Raw genomic sequence first — 24,785 nt, forward strand, 5'->3', positions numbered from 1 at the left:
CATTTTCAGAGTCTTTTTTATTCTCCAAATATGAAATGTCTTATGCCAAAAAAGCAACCAGAAAAAAATTATTTATCAAGATGCCCCTCCGAAACACAAAACTGAATGTTTGTCCACTCAAACACATACATAAAGGCTTTGAATTTTATAGGCCTACCAGAGTAGAATTGTAATGCGAAACTAATGTAATGAGAAAATATCAACTAATTAAAAGTCTGCAATGTCAATTTAAATCAATTTATCATTTCCAAAACTGTGTAGACCCTCTGTCTGACTTCATTCCTGATGGATAATTTTATTTAGGGGACAGTGCAGCCCCTTATTATATTATATAAGGCCACACTGTCAATAAAATGTTCTCCTCTATTACTCTCCTAAAAACATTGCTTTAATAGTGCTCTCTCCCTCTTACGTGGCTCCTCTTACATCATTTCTAGAGTGTACTTGCATATCATGTCTCTGCCTCAAATACATACACACACACACACACACACACACACACACACACACACACACACACACACACACACACACACACACCACTCCCCTTTCCTCATCCCATAACATAATGTGCCCTTGTTTAAATTGCCGGAGGCCTACTTTTTATCGAATTTCCAATTCTAATCCAGAACTACCATTGAAGTAACAGTCATACAAAAGTGAATCTGATCTGAGTTACAGCAGAGTTTTCTTTTGCACACTTAGAAACACAAGAAGATAAAACTATGCCCCCACCCCCATCCCACAACCCCAGTGGCAACCCAGGTTGATAAGAAGAACAAATAAAACAAATGGGAAAGTAGAGATGTTTCTTGTTTTGTAAGATGTGTGTATGTATGTGTGAGGATCTGTCTGTTTATTTGTGCATGCCATTATGGCTGTTTGCACAGGAAAAAGGAAATGTGCTGAGGATGCCAAGCATGTGCTGAAGGTTCTGACTGACCTACTGGGACATGAGAACCATGAGGTGATATGCATGCGCACACGCACACACACACACACACACACACACACACACACACACACACACACACACCCACAAACAACCCCCATAGGTGAATGTGCACAGAAATGCACGGCTTATTTACTAGACGCAAACCCACGTTCATTATACAGTAAGCAGGCACATATAATGTGTGCACAGACAAGGGCGCATACACACCTCAGATTCATTAAAGCAACAAACATGCAATGTTCCTAACACCAAATTATCTATCAATTGTCTTGAAAGAAAGCATAGAACACTGATCATCATACACAACAGCTGACAACATCCCACACATTCACCAATTAAAAACATTCTCAGTGGGTCAAAACCATTTCATTGTCAAACCACATACAAAAAACAAGTTTTAGCCAATGTGATGTACAAAACTATTAATAGACAAGGGGGAAAAAACAGAAACGGAAGCAAGCAATTACAAGATATAAAACAAAGCATAATCTCATTAAAAAAAATGGCTATGTGAGCAATTAGACAGATCTCACTAAACAGACTCAAACGAGGGAGTAAACTTTCTTTTTGGGGCACTGAATGACCCTGAATGACTCTACTTGAGGGCAAATTCGAATGGAGAGGGGGTGTTTATCCCTTAGTCTGGGGAAAGACCATTGACGGCTTTAAAAACATACAACAACGGCAAACAATGTTAAAGTCAATTCTAAAATGTACTGGGAGCCAGTGCAAGGAGACAAGAACAGGGCTAATACGCCAATCTTGATGTACAGGGAGTTGCAGTCGTTCAATATGTAACAGGCATACACAGTAATATATACTAATATACACACCATTATGCTGACACACCAAGCACAATCTCAGTTAGCTGCCAGTGATGCTTACGGTCGTATTTGTTTCTTAACATGAGCCACATGCAATTTCCTTTGATAGTTGAAATCTTTCCATTGTAAACTCCATATGGAGTCCTCAATGGCAACGCTACTGCAGGCGAAGCTGGCCTGCTCAGGTTTGCCCATAAACAGTCATAAAGCTGGGTTTATATTGAATATTAGCCTCTCTCCAGGGCATAGGTGTTCGGTAACTACACTCTTTTTTTTTTCAATAAATCAGGGCATTAGCAGCTGTTAGCAGCCTGTTGTAATATCATGATTTGTAAACAGATAGGTCTATTTGTTTCTAATAATGCATTTCCTGCTGCTTTTTAACTGCTGGCTTTGCTTTTTTGGGGACAGCCATGGAGGTAGTAGTTTCAGGACCTGATGTGTGTATTTGTCTTTTTGTTTTGCTGTATGTGTGTGTGTGTGTGTGTGTGTGTGTGTGTGTGTGTGTGTGTGTACGTGTGCGCGCGCATGCTTTCCCAGATTCGTCCATACGTGAATGGAGCCCTGTACAGTATCCTGTGTATTCCCTCTGTGCGAGAGGAAGCCAGAGAAATGGTGAGATAGCAGAAATGTATCACCCTGCTCAGAGGAAACAGATTCAGTTTGCTTTTCACTCTGAGTGTAGTCTTCCATTACATCACCACATGGCTATCACTGGCGGGGCAAACAACAGGTGTCATACGGCAAAGTGTTTGGAGTTAGACAACGGTTGCAGTCAACCAGTAATATACACCGATCAGCCAAAACATTAAAACCACCTACCTAATATTGTGTAGGTCCCACTCGTGCTGCCAAAACAGCTGTGACCCGTCGAGGCATGGACTCCACAAGACCTCTGAAGGTATCCCCGGGTATCTGGCACCAAGACGTTAGCAGCAGATCCTTTAAGTCCTATAAGTTGCGAGATGAGACCTCCAAGGGTCGGACTTGTTTTTCCAACACATCCCACAGATGCTCGATGGGATTGAGATCTGGGGAATTTCGAGGCCAAGGCAACACCTTGAACTCTTTTTTATGTTCCTCAAACCATTCTTGAGCAATTTTTGCAGTGTGGCAGGGCACATTATCCTGCTGAAAGCCACTGCAATCAGGGAATACTGTTGCCATGAAGGGGTGTACCTGGTCTGCAACAACGTTTAGGTAGGTGGTGTGTGTCAAATTAACATCCACATGAATGCCAGGACCCAGGGTTTGCCAGCAGAATATTGCCCAGAGCATCAACACTGCCTCCACCGGCTTGCTTTTTTCTCATAGTGGATCCTGGTGCCATCTCTTCCCCGGGTAAACGACGCACACGCACCCACCATCCACATGATGTAAAAGAAAATGTGATTCATCAGACCAGGCCAGGCCACCTTCTTCTACTGGTCCATGGTCCAGTTCTGACACTCATGTGCCCATTGCAGGCACTTTTGTTGGTGGACAGGGGGTCAACCTGGACCGGTCTACAGCTATGCATTCCCATACACAGCATGCTGCCATGCACTGTGTGATGTAACACCTTTCTATCATAGCCAGCATTAACGTTTTCAACAATTTGAGCTACAATAGCTCTTTTGTGGGTTGTAACAAGATTACCAGTATGATTCACTTCACCTGTCAGTGGTTTTAATCTTTTGGCTGATAGGTGTATACAGCAGAGCAATATGTTGACTGGGACATAATATAATTTGCCATGTAATTTGATGGGACGCTCTCATCCCCAGTAACTTACACTATTGTTCGTGCCTACATTTTTAGATAAGTGGCTGCAGTGGGAGACTGTCAGTATTGGAGCACAAACCCATGAAGATCACAGTGGGTCATTAGACAGGGTTTGATATCAAAATCAGCTGGCTGTGGCAGTTAATTGTACAGCCAAGTTGTGTTAAATAAGCCTTTCTGTAAAATACTACCTACAAATTTATCCAACAGTTAATTGCTGGATAAAGTTAGTTTCATACCCATGGTGTAACACTGTATGTTTTTTTATGTGTAGAGTCTGGAGGAGATTCTACACTGCTACAGCAAAGAGGAGAACCCGGAGCTCAACAGACAGATTGAGTTCATTATCAAACAACTCAACTCAGGTCAGTAGGTGCATGACATATTTACTCTCAAAGTACTGTATTGCAATTGTCTTCTTCCAGTGAATTAACCTGTGTTTATTTAAGGAAAAATGGTGCAATTGCACAATGATTGGGTACTAGAAAATGTGATTTATTTAATTATCTTACTGCTGTGTCTCCTCCAGTTGAAGAAGAGGGGCCGGAGTCAGATGATGAAGAGGAAGAAGATGATGATGTAAGGCAAACACACATTCAATTCTATGACAATATCCACTCAGGGCTGCACAATATTGGAAAAAAACTCAGTTTTTTTTTCTCTGCGATACATATTGCGATAAACTACAAACTAAAAAATACAAGACTTTTCACCAGGTGATTAGAATAGCTGTATTTGGAAAGAATTAATCATTCTAGAGTGATTGGGTTGATTTTGTAGGGAAGATGTTGGGAAATTGTGAAAAATGAGCAGTGCCTTTTTTCACCATTTTTATTGGAAGAGGAAGAGATGGAGTCAGACGACGCAGACCGACGGCTGAGAATAGCGATGCGCAGATGGGCTCTGATGTCATCTGAATCTGCATGTATGCATCATCCACCCGCAACCCATCTGAACAAATTATTTTCTTCGATTTAGAGAACCGCACTCGATCACACACTACCGTTATTCTCAGTGGGATATACACTCACTGGCCACTTTATTAGGTACACCTTGCTAGTACCGGGTTGGACCCCCTTTTGCCTTCAGAACTGCCTTAATCCTTCGTGGCATAGATTCAACAAGGTACTGGAAACATTCCTCAGAGAGTTGGTCCATATTGACATGATAGCATCACGCAGTTGCTGTAGATTTGTCGGCTGCACATCCATGATGCGAATCCCCCGGTCCACCACATCCCAAAGGTGCTCTATTGGATTGAGATCTGGTGACTGTGGAGGCCATTTGAGTACAGTGAACTCATTGTCATGTTCAAGAAACCAGTCTGAGATGATTCGAGCTTTATGACATGGCGCGTTATCCTGCTGGAAGTAGCCATCAGAAGATGGGAACACTGTGGTCATAAAGGGATGGACATGGTCAGCAACAATACTCAGGTAGGCTGTGGCGTTGACACGATGCTCAATTGGTACTAAGGGGCCCAAAGTGTGCCAAGAAAATATCCCCCACACCATTACACCACCACCACCGGCCTGGATGGATCCATGCTTTCATGTTGTTGACGCCAAATTCTGACCCTACCATCCGAATGTCGCAGCAGAAATCGAGACTCATCAGACCAGGCAACGTTTTTCCAATCTTCTATTGTCCAATTTTGGTGAGCCTGTGCGAATTGTAGCCTCAGTTTCCTGTTCTTAGCTGACAGGAGTGGCACCCGGTGTGGTCTTCTGCTGCTGTAGCCCATCTGCCTCAAGGTTCGATGTGTTGTGCGTTCAGAGATGCTCTTCTGCATACCTCGGTTGTAATGAGTGGTTATTTGAGTTACTGTTGCCTTTCTGTCAGCTCGAACCAGTCTGGCCCTTCTCCTCTGACCTCTGGCATCACCAAGGCATTTTCGCTCACAGAACTGTCGCTCACTGGATATTTTCTCTTTTTCGGACCATTCTCTGTAAACCCTAGAGATGGTTGTGCGTGAAAATCCCAGTAGATCAGCAGTTTCTGAAATACTCAGGCCAGCCCGTCTGGCACCAACAACCATGCCACGTTCAAAGTCACTTAAATCACCTTTCTTCCCCATTTTGATGCTCGGTTTGAACTGCAGCAGATCGTCTTGACCATGTCTACATGCATTGAGTTGCTGCCATGTGATTGGCTGATTAGAAATTTGCATTAACGAGCAGTTGGACAGGTGTGCCTAATAAAGTGGCCGGTGAGTGTATGTAAGCGGGACAATATGGTAATTTATAACCTCCCCTGGCTGAACGGTCACTCTCGTACCCTTAGAAGACTGGAGAAAATTAGAATGGCAATGAAAGGTTGAAAAGTCCAAATTAGCACATAACACCCTTAAAAACCAAATGTTAATTTACCAGAAGGCAGTTAAGGATGCGAGATCAGCGTACTTCTCTGAACTGATATCAATAAATAACCACAATCCTAAAGTTCTCTTTAGGGTAATTGATTCTGTTATTATTGGTCCCTCCACTTCTCTTTTTAAACCTGATGTTACGTTGTCTGAAAATTTCTAACTCATTTTGTAAATAAGGTGGAGAATATCAGGTCCCAAATCCTGCCAGGCTCTGCCATTCACTCCATTCTCCATGTTAATTCTACCACTTTTACCCAGTTTCAACCAATTACAATTTCAGTGTTGGAGGAGAGTACAGTCTCCAATATGAACTCCTCTTCCTGCATCTTAGCTATCATTCCCACTAAGGTGCTCAAGGAGGTATTTTCAACTATTAGCTGTTATTCTGCAAAGTCTTAATAATTCTCTGATCTCTGGTTCTTTTCCAGACAGTTTTAAGCATGCCATTGTTCACCCATTGCTGAAGAAACCTAATTTAGATCCCCTGTCCTTAAGTAACTACAGACCAACCTCCAAATTGTCTTTTCTATCTAAGGTCTGGAGAGAGTAATTTCATCTAAATTGATTTCTTTTATGAAGACTAATAGTGTTTTTAACAGTTTACAGTTTAGTTTTAGAGCACTTCATAGCACCGAGACAGTTCTAGTTAAGGTCACTAATGACCTACTGCTGACTGCAAACAGAGGTGACTGCTCAATTTTAGTTCTTTTAGACTAAGTTTCACAAACTTGCTGCCCCACTGGTCTAAGTTCACATCTTGCCAATAACTTTATCTTTATTTATTGGGTGGCATGGTGGCCCAGTGTTTGGTGCTGTTGCCTCACAGCAAGAAGGTCCTGGGTTCGAACCCTGGGGTTGTCCAATCTTGGGGGTCATCCCAGGTCATCCTCTGTGTGGAGTTTGCATGTTCGCCTCGTGTCTGCGTTGGATTTTCTCCGGGTGCTCCGGTTTCCCACACCATCAAAAGAAACATGCATGTTAGGGTTAATACTCCTGTCTGTGCCCCTGACCAAGGCAATGGGAAAAGAACTGGAGTTGGTTCCTGGGCACAGCATAAAGGCGGCAGCCCACTGCTCCTAGCTACACAGATCACAGCTAGGATGTGTTAATTTGCAGTAACTGAGTTTCCCCAAGGGGATTAATAAAGGAAACTTAAACTTATTCTTGCAGATTTGGGCATATTGTACATTTTGTAGCTGGCCTGTTTACCTGTATTTGAATTGCCTGTGAATGAATTCGAAGCTGCCCCCATTTACTGTTTTTACTATTGTCCTTTTGTAATCTCTGTTGATTGTCGTGAAGCCAAAGACAATTTTCCACATTGTGGACAATAAAGATCTAACCTACCCTAACCCCAGAGCTGTAACAGCTTTTTAACGCTAACTAAAAAGAGCAATACTTGTGCCCGTACACGGATGGTCTTTGTGTATCTTTGAGATTTTCTATGGCTATTTCTTCAACAGACTTTACTTCCACCTCTGGTTCTGTCATTGTTATCTAATTTTACTTCCACCTCTGGTTCTGTAATTGTATCTAAAAAGACACGCATTGCTGCGTGCTTGACTGGCATCTCAGAGTGGATGGTAACACACCACCTGAAGCTCAATCTGGACAAGACAGAGCTGATGTTCCTCCCGGGGAAAGGTTGCCCGCACTGAGACTTGGTCATCACCATTGACAACAGCATGGTGACGCCAACTCGGACTGCGAGGAATCTGGGTGTGATCCTGGACGACCAACTGTCGTTTGCTGCAAACGTTGCATCGGTTGCTCGCTCCTGCAGATTTCTCCTCTATAACATCAGGAGGATTCGCCCATTCCTCACTGATGAGACAGCACAGGTGCTCATCCAGGCTCTGGTCATCTTCCGGCTGGACTACAGCAACTCCCTCCTTTGTGGCGCCCCGGCGTCGGCCATCAGACCTCTGGAGCTTGTTCAGAAAGCTGCAGCTCGTCTGATGTTCTACCGCCCTAAGTTCTCCCACACAACTCCCCTTCTCATGTCCCTACACTGGCTCCCAGTAGCTGCTCGCATCAAGTTTAAGACTCGGGGGGTAGCCAACAGGGCAGTGAAAGGCACAGCTCCTTCCTATCTCCAGGCCATGGTCAAGCCCTACACCCCCGCTCGACCACTTCGCTCTGCTGCCTCGGGACGCCTGGTCGCCCCGTCACTCAGAGGCCCCTGCTGCCGATCGACCCGGTCACGGCTCCTTTCTGTCCTGGCCCCACAGTGGTGGAATGAACTCCCCACTGATGTCAGGACAGCGGAGTCGCTGCCCATCTTTCGGCACAGATTGAAAACTCACCTCTTCAAGAACTACTACCCTGTTACTTGCTCTTAGCACTTATTGTATTCACTCGTTTAAAAAAAAACCAAATCTTTTTCTTGCACTTTTACTTTCGCACTGGTTTTGCCCTTAGATGCTTGTTTAGAGAGATGATCCACTTATGACCTCTGATGACTAGTAGTTTTCCTGATTTCTTACGTTAAATGCACTTATTGTAAGTCGCTTTGGATAAAAGCGTCAGCTAAATGACTGTAATGTAATGTAATGTAACTTAGTATCAATGTGTCTTGACAGGAAGATTTGATGGATACAGACCTAGATAAAGAGGAAGTGCTCCAGCCACAGCCTAGGGAGCTGTCTGGGGAGAGCCTGCTCACCACTGAGTACCTGGGAGTAAGATCTCAGACACACATGCACACACACAAAAACTGTTATCACCCAAACATTCACAGAGCTCTGCAGACTACAAGTGGTAGGCAATCTACATATGCATAGCGACTGTGAATTTATGGCCTGCACAGTGCATCAACTTTGTCCTTAAGGTGTGACATTCACATAACCTAATCCTGTTGAATGTTAAAGGTGTCAGCTAACTTTTTGGCAAATATATACACTACCGTTCAAAAGTTTGGGATCACCCAAACAATTTTGTGTTTTCCATGAAAAGTCACACTTATTCACCACCATATGTTGTGAAATGAATAGAAAATAGAGTCAAGACATTGACAAGGTTAGAAATAATGATTTGTATTTGAAATAAGATTTTTTTTACATCAAACTTTGCTTTCGTCAAAGAATCCTCCATTTGCAGCAATTACAGCATTGCAGACCTTTGGCATTCTAGCTGTTAATTTGTTGAGGTAATCTGGAGAAATTGCACCCCACGCTTCCAGAAGCAGCTCCCACAAGTTGGATTGGTTGGATGGGCACTTCTTTGAGCAGATTGAGTTTCTGGAGCATCACATTTGTGGGGTCAATTAAACGCTCAAAATGGCCAGAAAAAGAGAACTTTCATCTGAAACTCGACAGTCTATTCTTGTTCTTAGAAATGAAGGCTATTCCATGCGAGAAATTGCTAAGAAATTGAAGATTTCCTACACCGGTGTGTACTACTCCCTTCAGAGGACAGCACAAACAGGCTCTAACCAGAGTAGAAAAAGAAGTGGGAGGCCGCGTTGCACAACTGAGCAAGAAGATAAGTACATTAGAGTCTCTAGTTTGAGAAACAGACGCCTCACAGGTCCCCAACTGGCATCTTCATTAAATAGTACCTGTTAGAGCCTGTTTTTGCTGTCCTCTGAAGGGAGTAGTACACACCGGTGTAGGAAATCTTCAATTTCTTAGCAATTTCTCGCATGGAATAGCCTTCATTTCTAAGAACAAGAATAGACTGTCGAGTTTCAGATGAAAGTTCTCTTTTTCTGGCCATTTTGAGCGTTTAATTGACCCCACAAATGTGATGCTCCAGAAACTCAATCTGCTCAAAGAAGTGCCCATCCAACCAATCCAACTTGTGGGAGCTGCTTCTGGAAGCGTGGGGTGCAATTTCTCCAGATTACCTCAACAAATTAACAGCTAGAATGCCAAAGGTCTGCAATGCTGTAATTGCTGCAAATGGAGGATTCTTTGACGAAAGCAAAGTTTGATGTAAAAAAAATCTTATTTCAAATACAAATCATTATTTCTAACCTTGTCAATGTCTTGACTCTATTTTCTATTCATTTCACAACATATGGTGGTGAATAAGTGTGACTTTTCATGGAAAACACAAAATTGTTTGGGTGATCCCAAACTTTTGAACGGTAGTGTATAAGCCCTTTATCACTGTTTTTTCTTTTACCATCTTCTCACAAGAGGAATGGGGGGGTTTTGCCTCATACATTTATGCTTAAAATCAAAATGGTTACAGTGACGATGGTGCCCATCTTATTCATACTGTCAACAAAAATGTATCGAGGCAGTAATGTGCACCTAGGAAGTTTAAATTGTACTGTTCTAAATGTTACTGGAGTCAGACAAAGCTGAACAGAGTGCTTGAGTCAGCACGTTCCAGTACGGCAATGAAGCATGAAAACAGATACAACATTAGTAACTGCAACAAAGTTAATTATTAGAGCCATATCGCTTTTGGTCTCATACAGCCGCTCACTCTAGAAAGGCTTTATGCTGGCCTCCATCATGTCATGAGATTAGCTAACCTCACAAAGCTGTGATGGGAGGGGGTTGACAATTCTCAGAGGGCATTGCAGAGATTTCATGTCATGGTCTCTCTGTATATCGATTGTCCTGAGAGGGGTATTCAGTAGAAGGGGCCAATAGAAGACACAACATTAGCTGGTGTCCCCTTTGTCCTTTTGAGCTCATTTGAATGGGGATAGGCAAAAGTGGTCAGGTTAAAGGGGGCCACGCGCTCTGTCCTCATATTACTGTCGGTGTGTTTTTGGGGACTGCTTTTGTGTTTGTGTATTTCTGTGTGTGTGTGTGTGTATGTGTGTGTGTGTGTGTGTGTCCAGATCATGACTAACATGGCAAAGGCGAAGAGGAGGCCTGCCCCTACGCATCAGCCGAGTGTGGACGAGCCTCTGCAGCGGCCAGTCACCCCCAGTTCTCACCGCAATACCACCACAATGTAAGTGAGCAGGTTGCGGTTTCGTGTCTTGCTTAAAGGCACTTTGACAGTCAACCAGATAGGTTGACTGTCTGGTGATGTACCCATTTGACTGTCAGGGGAATCAAATCTGTGACCTCCAGGTTACAATATATTCTCTCTAACCACATATGATGGGACTAAAGAAATTATATTGCCATTGATGCAAACAAACATCTGGGCTGTTTTGTCTCAAAGTAGATCAGTTTACAACAGCAACCGTGGAAAAAAAAAAAAGACTGACACACTAAATATAGTTCTTTGGGGGGAAACCAAAAGTAGGTTATTTTGACAAAGATAAGGTTGCTGTCAATGTCTATGTGGATAAGATCGATATGTCTTAATGCCATTTTAACTCGTGTAGTAGGGCACAGTGGAGGTAAATTCACAGAAACTTGTTGTGTTCTCGCCATTAATCATCATGTAACATGACCAAATGTTTAATGAGGAGGATTGAGCAGGCAAGGAAAGACTGAAACCTGAGGCACATAATGCTAATAATGAGAGAAGACTGCAGTCCATACAAGCAAAAACACTGCAGCATGAACAAAGAAATGGGTATTATTTCACCCTTAAGTATGTCTTCTTTTAAAAACTTCAATTATCAGAGCAATGGGTCACTTGAGGCATTGGTGACCTACACATGACCCCATCCTCAATACAAGGGGACAACGTACTTGAGTAAATTGTTGCGTCATCAGTCAGTAGCCCAAGAGGAGTCTACATCTTAGTGGTGTGGAGATCAATATATAAGATTTTATAAACAGCAAGCTGAGAGTAATAACAACAGCAAGTACACTGAGCATGCAGACCTTCCTGTAAATTCCTCTTCATGATGAAAGTATATATTAGACACATAAAGTTAAATAAGATGTCTTAGAGATAGTCAAGCAGTCATATCAACCATGTCCGGAGACAAACTTGCTGCCGCACTGGTCTAAGTTCAAATCTTGCCGAGAACTTTATCTTTATTTATTGGGTGGCATGGTGGCCCAGTGGTTAGCGCTGTCACCTCACAGCAAGAAGGTCCTGGGTTCAAACCCTACGGTTGTTCAATCTTAGGGGGTCATCCCAGGTCATCCTGTGTGTGGAGTTTACATGTTCTCCCCGTGTCTGTGGTGGGTTTTCTCCGGGTGCTCCAGTTTCCCCCACCATCAAAAAGACATGCATGTTAGGGCTAGTACTCCTGTCTGTACCCCTGACCAAGGCATGGCAAGAAGAACTGGAGCTGGTCCCTGGGCACTGCACGGTGGCTGCCCACTGCTCCCAGCTACACAGCTGGGACGGGTTAAATGCAGAACAGAATTTCCCCACAGGGATTAATAAAGTATATCAAAATCAAAAAAATATCTGATGTCTCCCCAATTCTATCTACTTTTCAGCTAACATACCGTCTCAGTTAGGAGAGAAAAAAATTAGGGGATTGCCCTTTCCCCTTGAAATTTCAGCTTTCTCTTTACCTCACAGAGAAGCAGGTGATCCCAATCTTAGATTCGGTATGCTCAGTGCTAGTCCTAGTTGCATTGTGCTTATTCAGCACAGTGAAATGTAATCAACCAATGTGGCCAATGTATTGCCACCCAGAGTATTGCTATAGGGGCATGGGTTTCCAGTGTGACTGGAACATGGCGTTGCACTGACAATGGCTCGACAAATTATAAACCACCCGAGTACAAAGGACTGGCAAGACATTACCAAGGCCTTGTTTTCAAGCAGCAAGGGAAGCTGATCAACAGTTTATGTGGCCTGTCTATTGGCGTCTCACCTGTTGGCTGCTTTCCACCGAGTAAACGTGTTTTTTAGGCAGCCAGTGAAAATCTCAGACACACAAAAATGAGGCCAAGCCAGCCGACCTTCTCTCAAAATCAGACAAAGACTACAAGCCCCGAGCAGGATGTCACACTACCTATCACATACGACCTCAGGGCTCAGGTTCGTCGCTCCTTTGTTCCGTCTGCCCTCCTGCTGAATCAACGGAGTAGGCACAATAAGCCTCTGGAGTGGAGAAGGCCATTGTTGACTGCCGCTGTAGCTTTTTGTCTCGGGACTCTAAGTGGCTACCTTTCCCAGGACTAAAGAATATTTGAAGGGGCCATAGTCGGCACTTGTGACAGAAGCAAAAAGGGGAAGAAAGTATGGTCAGGTGCGTTAGCCAGTAGCAGCGGCCAGCAGGGTCTACGACCTAAACGGCACTAGGCAACCTTTACCAGTCTTTTCCACCCTCAGGACAGGCATCCCCTGAGCCTCTCACCGGTTCTGATTAATCAGTGATGAGAAGTAACTTCCAAGGTACCTACACAGCTCTCGACTGTCTGGAAAAGTAAACAAAAGAATGAATGTGATCTGTATACAAAATGTTATAAGTTCGAGAGCTATCCAAAATATGGCAAGTATTTTTCTTTTCTTATCCACATGACTATTATGGGAATACTACCAAGCCTTCAAATCAAATCCAAGAAATTCAACTCTGCCATGGGTAGCAGCCTCAGTTGCAATCAAACCTCTAACCATAACAATGTGATAGCCATGCTCCATCTATTGAGCTGCAGGACACCCGTTGCACCCGTAATACAGTCCACTATATTTTTGGCCATATATTTCCTTTGCCCCACTTGAGCTACAGAGGGAGTGAAAACCTCTAATCCAGGCAGTGTTGTAGTCATGAGCCAGCAGTAAATAGAACCCCTTACCCTGCAGTGCAGGTGCCATATCCTTTATCCATAGAGCTGTACAGGACCCAGTTGTGTCTGTGTTTTTGTGTAGGGACTTCCAAGCTGGATGCAAGGGGCGCAACAGCAGCACAGAGTACCCACTGAGCCGACAGAGAAGCGAGGACAGCCTGCCTCCTTCCCGATACAGTTCACGACCTCCTACACGCTCTGGCAGCCGACCTAGCACTGCTGACTCCTTACATCACAGCATCAGTATGTCACCCTTTCCATGTGTGTTTGTGTGTGTTATTTTTTTAAGAGCAAAAACAAAACAAAGAAAAGAATTCATCATCATCAGTTCCGTAGCCTATGAAGATCGTAGGAGCACAGCTGATGCCTCAGCAAGTTTCCTCATCCATCGCAGGTGGTTGAGTTTGGTTGAATCATCATTGTGTTTCAGTAGGGGGAGTACTTGGTGGTCCCTATCTCCTCTCCGGGTATGGATGGCCGTTGGTTCACAGAGGAACTCATCCGCCCTTTGACAGGTTTTGTTTTTAGTCCTGCTCGATGTCCACACACCCTCCTCACAACAACCCAAGGGTTGAAGTGGGGGTGCCGGTTTAGTCGCCGACGACCCGACAGTTGCAGTTTGTCATACCCAGGACAGAAAAGAATTAACATTGCTTTATTTCTTCATGCCTGGACAGGATGTTACTTTTAATCATTAACCCATTCCATCCATCCATTATCCAAACCGCTTATCCTGCTCTCAGGGTCATGGGGATGCTGGAGCCTATCCCAGGAGTCATTGGATGGCAGGCGGGAAGACACCCTGGACTGGCCGCCAGGCCATCACAGCCCCCCCCCCACACACACACACACACACACACACACCCCTAAGGACAACTTAGTACAGCCGATTCAACTGACCTGCATGTCTTTGGACTGTGGGGGGAAACCGGAGCACCCGGAGGAAACCCATGCAGACACAGAGAGAACATCAAATTTCAGGCCATGCATATCTTCCCTATGCTTGCTTGCAACAGTCATTATTGGACCTGCCTAATTTAATATATGGCTGTGATGATTTTTTTGAACATACTCTGTAATGGTTTTGCATTTCTGCCTCATGCATGCGGTTTCTGCATCTGCGTGGGTTTCCTCCGGGCACCCCGGTCCCCTCCCACCATCAAAAAAGACATGCATGTTAGGGTTAATACTCCTGTCTGTGCCCCTGACCAAGGCAATAGGAAGAGATAACTGGAGTTGGTCCCTGGGTGCTGCACGGCGGCTGCCCACTGCTCCTATACAATAGGATGGGTTAAAATGCAGAGAGTAAATTTCATTTGTATGTATGTATAAAATTACTAATAAAGAGTATTCTATTTATGATGGAAAACAATGATATTTTGCATTATATGTTGCATTGGGATGTGAGTTGCATTCAGATTTGAGCATCAGTGAAAGGGCTAGCATGGCATTTGTAGGCCCATATCTATCTATGGTATAAGGTTTCTTGGTTGGGTCTAGTGCTGAATCTGTACTTCAGTTGTAAGTTCACATTGATCTATGTTCTTTATACCTGTTACAGGTCCATGTTTGTATAATTTAGTTAACTCCGTGTGGGCTCTAGGCTGCTAGCATGCATAGTATACCTGAGGTGGATGGGGCAACAAGAGATTAACTACGAGCTATCGGGTGGGCAATATTATCCAGAAAGAGCCGGTGTGGGTGCAGGTTTTTGTTCCAACCGAGCAATTACACACCTGATCCCACTAATCAACCAGTAGATTATTTGCTGAGGAACTTCATTAGGAGACACTGCTTGGTTGGAACAAAGACCTGCACCCACACCGGCCCTTTCTGGATAAGATTGCCTACCCCTGCTATAGTTAAAAACTGCATTTCTCCACCTGTATTTGATGCACTTTCGCTAGATGTTTCGAAAGATTGCTTGTGTCTCCGCCCTTACATGCAAAAAACTTGTTGCAATGAGCATTATCAGCATCAACTCTCATGAAATATAACCAGACTTTTGACCATTTAGTTCTCTCTGCCCTTGTCACTAAGAGCAGACTGGGTCTGTGTGTGTGTATGTGTGTGCACATCTGAGAGAGAGAGAGGAGGAGAGCTGGCCCCGCCCCTTGACTCGTGCATACAACAGGCTCCGAGAGAGATCTCTTCTGGATTGGGAATAGCAAAAATGCATCATAGGCAAATATCTTATCTTATTGCAAATTAGAAATGGAGCTGGTGAGATAAAAGATGCAAGATAACATTCGTGTAGCCTAAATAAATAGGACATTTATTTTCTTAGTTTCTACAACATTGATAGCAGAACCATTAACGTCAGAGCTTATCAATACTACGGTCTTTAATAATTTAGCACTGGTGCCTAGTGCCTATTTTGATACTGGGTTTCAGTACCCATCCCTAGTGTTTGTGTGTCTGTCGGTCTGTTTCTCTGTGTTTACACTTACCCATGCATATCCGTCTGAGTTACTACATTTTAGCCCCGATTGAAATTTACCAGTATATCTGACATTTACCACTATACTGCAAGTAAAGGTTATTTTTTTGGATAGTTTATTTTCAGGAGCATTTCTAAACAGTTATTTAACTTCATCAAAATATCAAAATACCGTATCTTTTTGTCTGTTGTTTGTCCTACAAACAAAGTACATTGTATTTTGCAAAGGCTGTGCGTAGCTGAGGGCGAATGCATATTTGTGGGACTGTTTCATTTCCCGTCTTCCTGCATTTCTTACTTCTTTTCATATTGAATTTCTTTGATGTGATGTCCAGTGTCCAGACAAGGAAGCACCACCAAAAGCTTACCAGAAAAATTTAAGTATTTCAAGTCACTTAAGTTTACAGGTCACAAATGGCAAATACCTGTATCGGCCTATCTTGTGCCAAATTCATATTCTGGTTTTGTTGATATTGGCGAGAGAAGCATGCTGAAATGAATTGCCAAGCTGAAACAACACAATACAGTGTCAGAGCTTCTCTTATAGCTTCTTCCATGCTCTCAACTCCATGATAGGCGATAGTTAAGAGTTAAATGCAGGTAGCTTCAGTACTATGTAGCAGTGTAAATGTGGTAGTAGTAACTATTAGCAGTTTGAAATGCGAATGTGTTCATCATATGAGTTAAATTTGGAATTGAAAAACTCGTTATTGCCGCAATAGTGTGATGTTGTTCCCCCTCTATCTGTCTCTGTCTATCACTATCTCTCCGTTCTCTCTCTCTCTCTCTCTCTCTCTCTCTCTCTCTCTCTCTCTCTCTCTCTCTCTCTCTCTCTCTCTCTCTCTCTCTCTCTCTCTCTCTCTCTCTCTCTCTCTGTCTGTCTGTCTGTCTGTCTGTCTGTCTGTCTGTCTGTCTGTCTCTCTCTCTCTCTCTGTCTGTCTGTCTCTCTCTCTCTCAGACTCAGAGTGTGGCAGTCCGTCCCAGGAGTTGGGGTTACACGGGGAAGATGAAGAGAGAGCCAGAGAGGGAGGAGGCTCCAGAGAGGAACGAAATGGACGTTCTGCCAGGTGGATTCATACACAAACATAAGCACACAGTCTACCTATACACAAGTGCGTGCACACTTTCTCCCCCCCCTCTCTCTCTCACACACACACAGGATTAGGTAAATGAGCTTCCAATTTTTTTTTTTTTGCTCCATCATCACCATACTTACTGCAAAAGGGCTTAAAGTTGAAAGCACTGGTTGGTGTCTTGTAGTGTGTTAAAACTGTTAATGAGAGATTGTGGAAAACCTAGCAGGGATCTGTCTGGGTTGTGTTCAGTGGGGTTGGCCTTATTGTGATGCTGTGGGTATCATTTTAGACTGCTGCCTTATGGAGCACTTCTTTTGGTAAGTGTAGTTTTGCTTTTGCTGTTGCGATTTTGTTTGTGTTTGCGTTTGAATTATTCTGTATGTTGTCTTGTCAGCACCTTTACTGTTTGCCTTGTTGCGCCTCTCTTAGCTGGTACTACCTTGAAAAAAAGACATACTTGTCATGGGGCTACCTACTTAAAGATTGATTTAAAGAAAAGAGACACAAATGCACACACACAAACAGTCTGTTGTACTGATATACACTCACCGGCCACTTTATTAGGCACACCTGTCCAACTGCTCGTTAACGCAAATTTCTAATCAGCCAATCACATGGCAGCAACTCAATGCATTTAGGCATGTAGACATGGTCAAGACGATCTGCTGCAGTTCAAACCGAGCATCAGAATGGGGAAGAAAGGTGATTTAAGTGACTTTGAACGTGGCATGGTTGTTGGTGCCAGACGGGCTGGTCTGAGTATTTCAGAAACTGCTGATCTACTGGGATTTTCACGCACAACCATCTCTAGGGTTTACAGAGAATGGTCCGAAAAAGAGAAAATATCCAGTGAGCGGCAGTTCATGCCAGTTCAGAAAATGCCTTGTTGATGCCAGAGGTCAGAGGAGAATGGCCAGACTGGTTCGAGCTGATAGAAAGGCAACAGTAACTCAAATAACCACTCATTACAACCGAGGTATGCAGAAGAGCATCTCTGAACGCACAACACGTCGAACCTTGAGGCAGATGGGCTACAGCAGCAGAAGACCACACCGGGTGCCACTCCTGTCAGCTAAGAACAGGAAACTGAGGCTACAATTCGCACAGGCTCACCAAAATTGGACAATAGAAGATTGGAAAAACGTTGCCTGGTCTGATGAGTCTCGATTTCTGCTGCGACATTCGGATGGTAGGGTCAGAATTTGGCGTCAACAACATGAAAGCATGGATCCGTCCTGCCTTGTATCAACGGTTCAGGCTGGTGGTGGTGGTGTAATGGTGTGGGGGATATTTTCTTGGCACACTTTGGGCCCCTTAGTACCAATTGAGCATCGTGTCAACACCACAGCCTACCTGAGTATTGTTGCTGACCATGTCCATCCCTTTATGACCACAGTGTTCCCATCTTCTGATGGCTACTTCCAGCAGGATAACACGCCATGTCATAAAGCTCGAATCATCTCAGACTGGTTTCTTGAACATGACAATGAGTTCACTGTACTCAAATGGCCTCCACAGTCACCAGATCTCAATCCAATAGAGCACCTTTGGGATGTGGTGGACCGGGAGATTCGCATCATGGATGTGCAGCCGACAAATCTGCAGCAACTGCGTGATGCTATCATGTCAATATGGACCAAACTCTCTGAGGAATGTTTCCAGTACCTTGTTGAATCTATGCCACGAAGGATTAAGGCAGTTCTGAAGGCAAAAGGGGTCCAACCTGGTACTAGCAAGGTGTACCTAATAAAGTGGCCAGTGAGTGTATCTTCTTCTCTTCAAAACCTTCACAACCCTCCAGCCAGAGCCTTATGTGCAATGTAGGCATCGCCTGCGAACCCAGAGGCTGTACTTCCAATGCCATATCATTTGGCTGACTCCAATTTGGTTGAAAATTTTAGTGACGCCTCGGAGGCAGTCTAGCCACAGTGTGTACACAGCCAGTCTAAAGAGATGTAGAGAGAAACAGGATGAAAGTGATGCAGACCAAACCATCAATTAAACACTTCCTTTGGAGACACAGAGTAGCCATTTTTAGGCCAAGTGTGGACTCACAGTGGTGTGAACTCATAGTGGTGCAGTCACAGAAACAGGTCAGGTCCTTTCCCACTTGGTAGTAACAGGGACTTATCTGTGTCTTAGTGGTGCCGCGGGCTGAAACCCTTCATACAGAAACGTGCAAGGCTAACGGTTAGCGAGCTGCGTGACAGACTGTGACATTGCTAGCTCAATGCTTACACACCAGTGTTGGAACAAAGAGTTTCCTGGAGATTCATTGTTATCGCTTCCTCTGCATCTCTACTCACCCCCTCTGTCTCCTCCACTCCTTGTATATGTGGCTCTCTTCACAATGCTGAATTCAACAGAGGGCATGTATTGAGAGGCAGATGAAAAGAAGAGAGGAGTTGAGAGTAAACTAGATTTGGAGACGCAGGGTCAGAGGCGGCTTGGAGGTGGGGTTTTACCCTAGATGGGATTCCATGTTGATTCATGACTCAGCATCGTCAAGCCGGTCTGTGACATGCGTTTAAACGAGCAGTGGCCACAAAGAGGCCCATTCAGCCACCCCTCCCCTACCCTTTACTCCTGTTACCCCCCCCCAACACACACACACACACACACACAAAATCCCAAAGGAACTTGACTCCTGAGTGTAATACGTCCTAGGAAACCACACTTTAATTAGCCCCACCACCACCTCCACCTTCAACTCCAGGAACATTAAGACACCTCTACAAAATGGCGTCATTTCCTCCCACTGTTAACTGGAAGACTTGATGAGCAGGGGTGTGTTTCTGTGTGTGTGTGTGGGGGGGGGGGGTCAATAGAATCATAGCAATGCAGAAATTTAGTAACTCACAGCAACACAGAGTAAATAAACCCTCGCCAAGCTCTGGGTGTATTTATTATTTTATCTTATTCTCCTTTTATCCCTATTTCCTCTGGCCAGGTCAACTGAGCACTATCGCTCATGGTCAGCGATGCTCCACTTCACATTCATTCAATTACACACTTCCGTACCCCTAAGGACTTATCGAGTCATTTAGCATTCAGGTGTAAAAAGTTACAGATCAGAGAGAGATGAAATGACACAGGTCAGTTCAAATGCACTTAACTATGTGTTAAACAGTGCTCTTCAAACAGGAATGTATTGGGTTGGTAGTGTCCCTAAAACTTAAACACTCTACTGCCAGAGGCTGGGGTAAAGGGATACCCGGTGTGGTTGGAGCAATTGTCCAGTAGGTAGAAATTGACCCCTTCATTCTCAGCAGTGGGCTATGTGACTATCAACCATCATGTGTCCTGTCATTGTGCCCTTGAACATGACACTGAGTCCCTATCATCTCAATAAACAAAATGTAAATATCTTGTTTGTTTTTTTTATTAGCGTTTTACAGGTGCAACTCAAAAAATTAGAATATTCTGGAAAAGTTCATTATTTTCTGTGATTTCATTCAAAAAGTGAAACTTTCATATATTCTATATTCATTACACATAAAGTGAAATATGTCAAGCCTTTTTTTTGTTTTAATCTTGATGATTACGGCTTACAGCTCATGAAAATAAAAAATCCAGTATCTGAAAATATTAGAATATTACGTAAGACCAATAAAAAAAAGGATTTATAATACAGAAATGTCGACCTTCTGAAAAGTATGTTCATTTATGCACTCAATACTTGGTCAGGGCTCCTTTTGCACGAATTACTGCATCAGTGCGGCGTGGCATGGAGGCAATAAGCCTGTGGCACTGCTGAGGTGTTATGGAACTCCAGGTTGCATTGATAGCGGCCTTCAGCTCGTCTGCATTGTTAGGTCTGGTGTCTCTCATTTTCCTCTTGACAATACCCCATAGATTCTCTATGGGGGTTCAGGTCAGGCAAGTTGGCTGGCCAATCAAGCACAGTAATACCATGGTAGTTTTGGCACTGTGGGCAGGTGCCAAGTCCTGCTGGAAAATGAAATCATCATCTCCATAAAGTTTGTCAGCAGACGGATGCATGAAGTGCTCTAAAATCTCCTGGTAGACGGCTGCGTTGACTCTGGGCTTGATGAAACACAGTGGACCAACACCAGCAGATGACATGGCACCCCAAATCATCACCGACTGTGGAAACTTCACACTGGACTTCAAGCAACTTGAATTATGTACCTCACCACTCTTCCTCCAGACTCTGGGACCTTGATTTCCAAATGAAATGCAACATTTACTTTCATCTGAAAAGAGGACTTTGGACCACTGACCAACGGTCCAGTTCTTTTTCTCCTTAGCCCAGGTTAGACGCTTCTGACGTTGTCTCTGGTTCAGGAGTGGCTTGACACTAGGAATGTGACACTTGTAGCCCAGTTCCTGGGCACGTCTGTGCATGGTGGCTCTTGATGCACTGACTCCAGCCTCAGTCCACTCCTTGTGAAACTCCCCCAAGTTCTTGAATCGGCCTTGCTTGACAATCCTCTCAAGGCTGCGGTCATCCCTGTTGCTTGTACACCTTTTCCTACCACACGTTTCCCTTCCAGTCAACTTTCCATGGATATGCTTTGATACAGCACTCTGCGAACAGCCAGCCCTTTCAGCAATGACCTTCTTTGACTTATAGGGTATATTTTGTCAAGAGGAAGATGAGAGACGCCAGCCAACTCGCCTGACCTGAACCCCATATCGTCAAGAGGAAAATGAGAGACACGAGACCCAACAATGCAGACGAGCTGAAGGCCGCTATCAAAGCAACCTGGGCTTCATAACACCTCAGCAGTGCCACAGGCTGATTGCCTCCATGCCACACCGCATTGATGCAGTGCAAAAGGAGCCCTGACCAAGTATTGAGTGCATAAATGAACACACTTTTCAGAAGGTCGACATTTCTGTATTATAAATCCTTTTTTTTATTGGTCTTATGTAATATTCTAATATTTTGAGATACTGGATTTTTTATTTTCATGAGCTGTAAGCCATAATCATCAAGATTAAAACAAAAAAGGCTTGACATATTTCACTTTATGTGTAATGAATCTAGAATATATGAAAGATTCACTTTTTGAATTAAATTACAGAAAATAATGAACAGTCTAGCCATTTTTTGAGATGCACCTGCACTTTATTTTTTGTTTTGTTTTTTTTGGATTTTTTCCCCCTTTTCCTCCCCAATTATCCAGCCAATTACCCCACTCTTCCGAGCCATCCCGGTCGCTGCTCCACCCCCTCTGCCAATCCAGAGAGGGCTGCAGACTACCACGTCTCCTCTGATACATGTGGAATCGCCAGCCGCTCCTTTTCACCTGACAGTGAGGAGTTTCGCCAGGGGGACATAGCACACAGGAGAATCACGCTATCCCCCCCAAAAAGGGGCCCCCGACTGACCAGATGAGGCACTAGTGCAGCGACCAGGACACATACCCACATCCGGCTTCTCACCCGCAAACATGACCAATTGTGTCTGTAGGGACACCAAACCAAGCCGGAGGTAACGCAGGGATTTGAACCACCTTCTCCGTGTTGGTAGGCAATGGAATAGACCACTACGCTTTTAACCAGATACTTTTCTTACATGGGGGAAGAGGTTTTACATTTGCCTTTTAGCATCCCCAACAAACAGCTGCTGTTAACCCTAATTTTTAGTGAGCTAGTTTAGACATTTGTTTACCCTACCCATTGATTTCAATGAGCCCTTAACATTGCATTGCCAAACAATTTTTGTTCAACATTTTTAGCAAGCACAGGGTGAAGTAAAATAATAGTTATATAAAATTATGAGTAAGAGTCAGGAATATTCAACATGTCACAGTGCATGACTTTTCTAACACACAACCCAACAAGAAGATTAAAGTTTATCACAAGTGGGGATATGTGGAATATCAAGTTGGCTGAAGTTTACTTAGCTCACTGCCATGCGTAGAATGCATCTGAATCTATTCACTCGGCAATGAAGAGTTTGCTTCCTGAACACTTTTGGGTGGATTTTGTGGATTTTGGGCTGCTGATCACAAAAATCACCTTGAAATTTTCCTATCACAAACCGTTTTGTAGATATAGCCTATTTTTGTGATTTCTTGTCATATTTTAAGTCTACTAGTGTATTGCCCACAAAGCAAGCTGTTTTGGTCAGTCCCAGCATGCCTGGGCATGCACTCAGTGTAGGTGCTATGCAAATTTTGTCTCAGGCATGCCTGGGCATGGTTAGTCAAGTTAGATGCTGGCAGACAGGCTATAAAAGCTTCTCACATTTACAGATGCTGTTTGTACACATGTTGATGCACATGTCCTTCAGGCAATAGCATAGTGGTATACTGAACAATAAGATTTATTGTCTTCAGGAAGATTTAATACAGCAGAAATGTCTCGTCAATGTTGCAACAGCTGCGATACATTCTGTTACATCTGTGGCGAGCATGGGTGACATTACGGGGGGGCAAATTCCCCCCCTCACTCACAAAGAATAATTAAAATAATGTATCATATAACGTAATTTAAAAATATACAAATATTATTTGCTGTAATTACACCTACGAGCCGCTGGGGGCAATGTAACGATCTGAAGCAAACCATGTTATCAATAGCTCCGATAACGACGGGCGCGGCCATAACATCGGTACACAAAAGAGCCACGCATATATATGGCTCTGTTAGCGACGGGCGTTGGTAAACATCGGATCACAAAGAGCCACGCATATCAATACCTCTGACAACGACTCCTAGAGGGTAAATTCTGAGTCTCATCACCAGCCAGTCAGACTAGCTTGGTCTAGTCAGACAGGCACGAACTGAGGAAGCCTCTTGGATGAGAGGCGAAACGTCTTCACGGATATACAGTTGCACTTGATTCAACTCCTTTGGATACACATTTGACATTGAAACCGCATGTTTTGTTTATTGCACACTAGTTGTACTTTTACATTGATACAATTATGTGATTTAAAAAAATCTTTGCCCCCCCCAATTTTGGGACCCAAATGTCGCCCATGGTGGCAAGTATACGCTTAAGGCTGAAAGACACACCATGACTGCACTTATTTAGAAAGCCTATGAGCTCCACCTCAGATGTAAAATTGGTGACCAAGAAAAACCCTGGGCTCCTCACATTTGTTGTGCAACATGTGCAGTCAACCTGAGAGCTTGGCTCAGAGGTACTCGGAAGGGAAAGCAATGCCATTTGCAGTCACAATGATATGGCGAGAACAGAAGGATCACGTGACAGACTGTTACCTCTGTCTGACCAATGTATCTGGCTTCTCTACTAAAAATAAGAAATCTATTGAATACTCCAATCTGCCTTCAGCCATGAGACCAGTGCTACATGATGACAGTTTGCCAGAACTGAAGCCACCAGACATGGAGCTTAGATGAGGCAGATGAAGATGCCACAATGCATGAACCAGATGTGGAAAATGACACTGATCCAGATGTTGAATCCTTTATGCCTGGTTATCCTCATCTGATAACACAGCCAGAATTAAATGACCTGGTCAGGGACTTAGATTTGTCAAAAGCTAAAGCAGAACTACTTGGTTCAAGATTGCAAGGATGGGGTTTGCTGTCTCCAGGTACAAAAATGTCTATCTTTCGGAACCGTGAAGAACATCTGACACACTTCATTACGCAGGGTGACAACCTCCGTTTCTATACTGACATTGATGGATTGTTTATGGCTTTGGGTTGTGTGCATGACCCACAACAATGGCTTCTTTTTATAGGTTCATCAAAGTTGAGCCTGAAAGCTGTCCTGTTACAAAATAGCAATGTCCACC

The 24,785-nt window shown here is 43.8% G+C and overlaps 1 protein-coding gene across 1 annotated transcript in view; it reads left to right on the top strand.

Annotated features, from left to right (window-relative positions):
• The window catches only part of LOC130109880 (lisH domain-containing protein ARMC9), a 69,132-nt gene that overhangs the window by 37,893 nt on the left and 6,454 nt on the right, over positions 1–24,785 (top strand). Inside the window, exons 16-23 of the mRNA XM_056276850.1 lie at positions 891–967; positions 2,320–2,394; positions 3,818–3,908; positions 4,073–4,122; positions 8,494–8,592; positions 10,713–10,828; positions 13,610–13,770; positions 16,926–17,034. Coding sequence (XP_056132825.1) covers positions 891–967; positions 2,320–2,394; positions 3,818–3,908; positions 4,073–4,122; positions 8,494–8,592; positions 10,713–10,828; positions 13,610–13,770; positions 16,926–17,034 — 778 coding nt within the window. The remainder of the gene's footprint in view (positions 1–890; positions 968–2,319; positions 2,395–3,817; positions 3,909–4,072; positions 4,123–8,493; positions 8,593–10,712; positions 10,829–13,609; positions 13,771–16,925; positions 17,035–24,785) is intronic.

Source organism: Lampris incognitus, chromosome 3 (genome assembly GCF_029633865.1).
Source record: "Lampris incognitus isolate fLamInc1 chromosome 3, fLamInc1.hap2, whole genome shotgun sequence".
NCBI classification, from domain to species: Eukaryota; Metazoa; Chordata; class Actinopteri; order Lampriformes; family Lampridae; genus Lampris; species Lampris incognitus.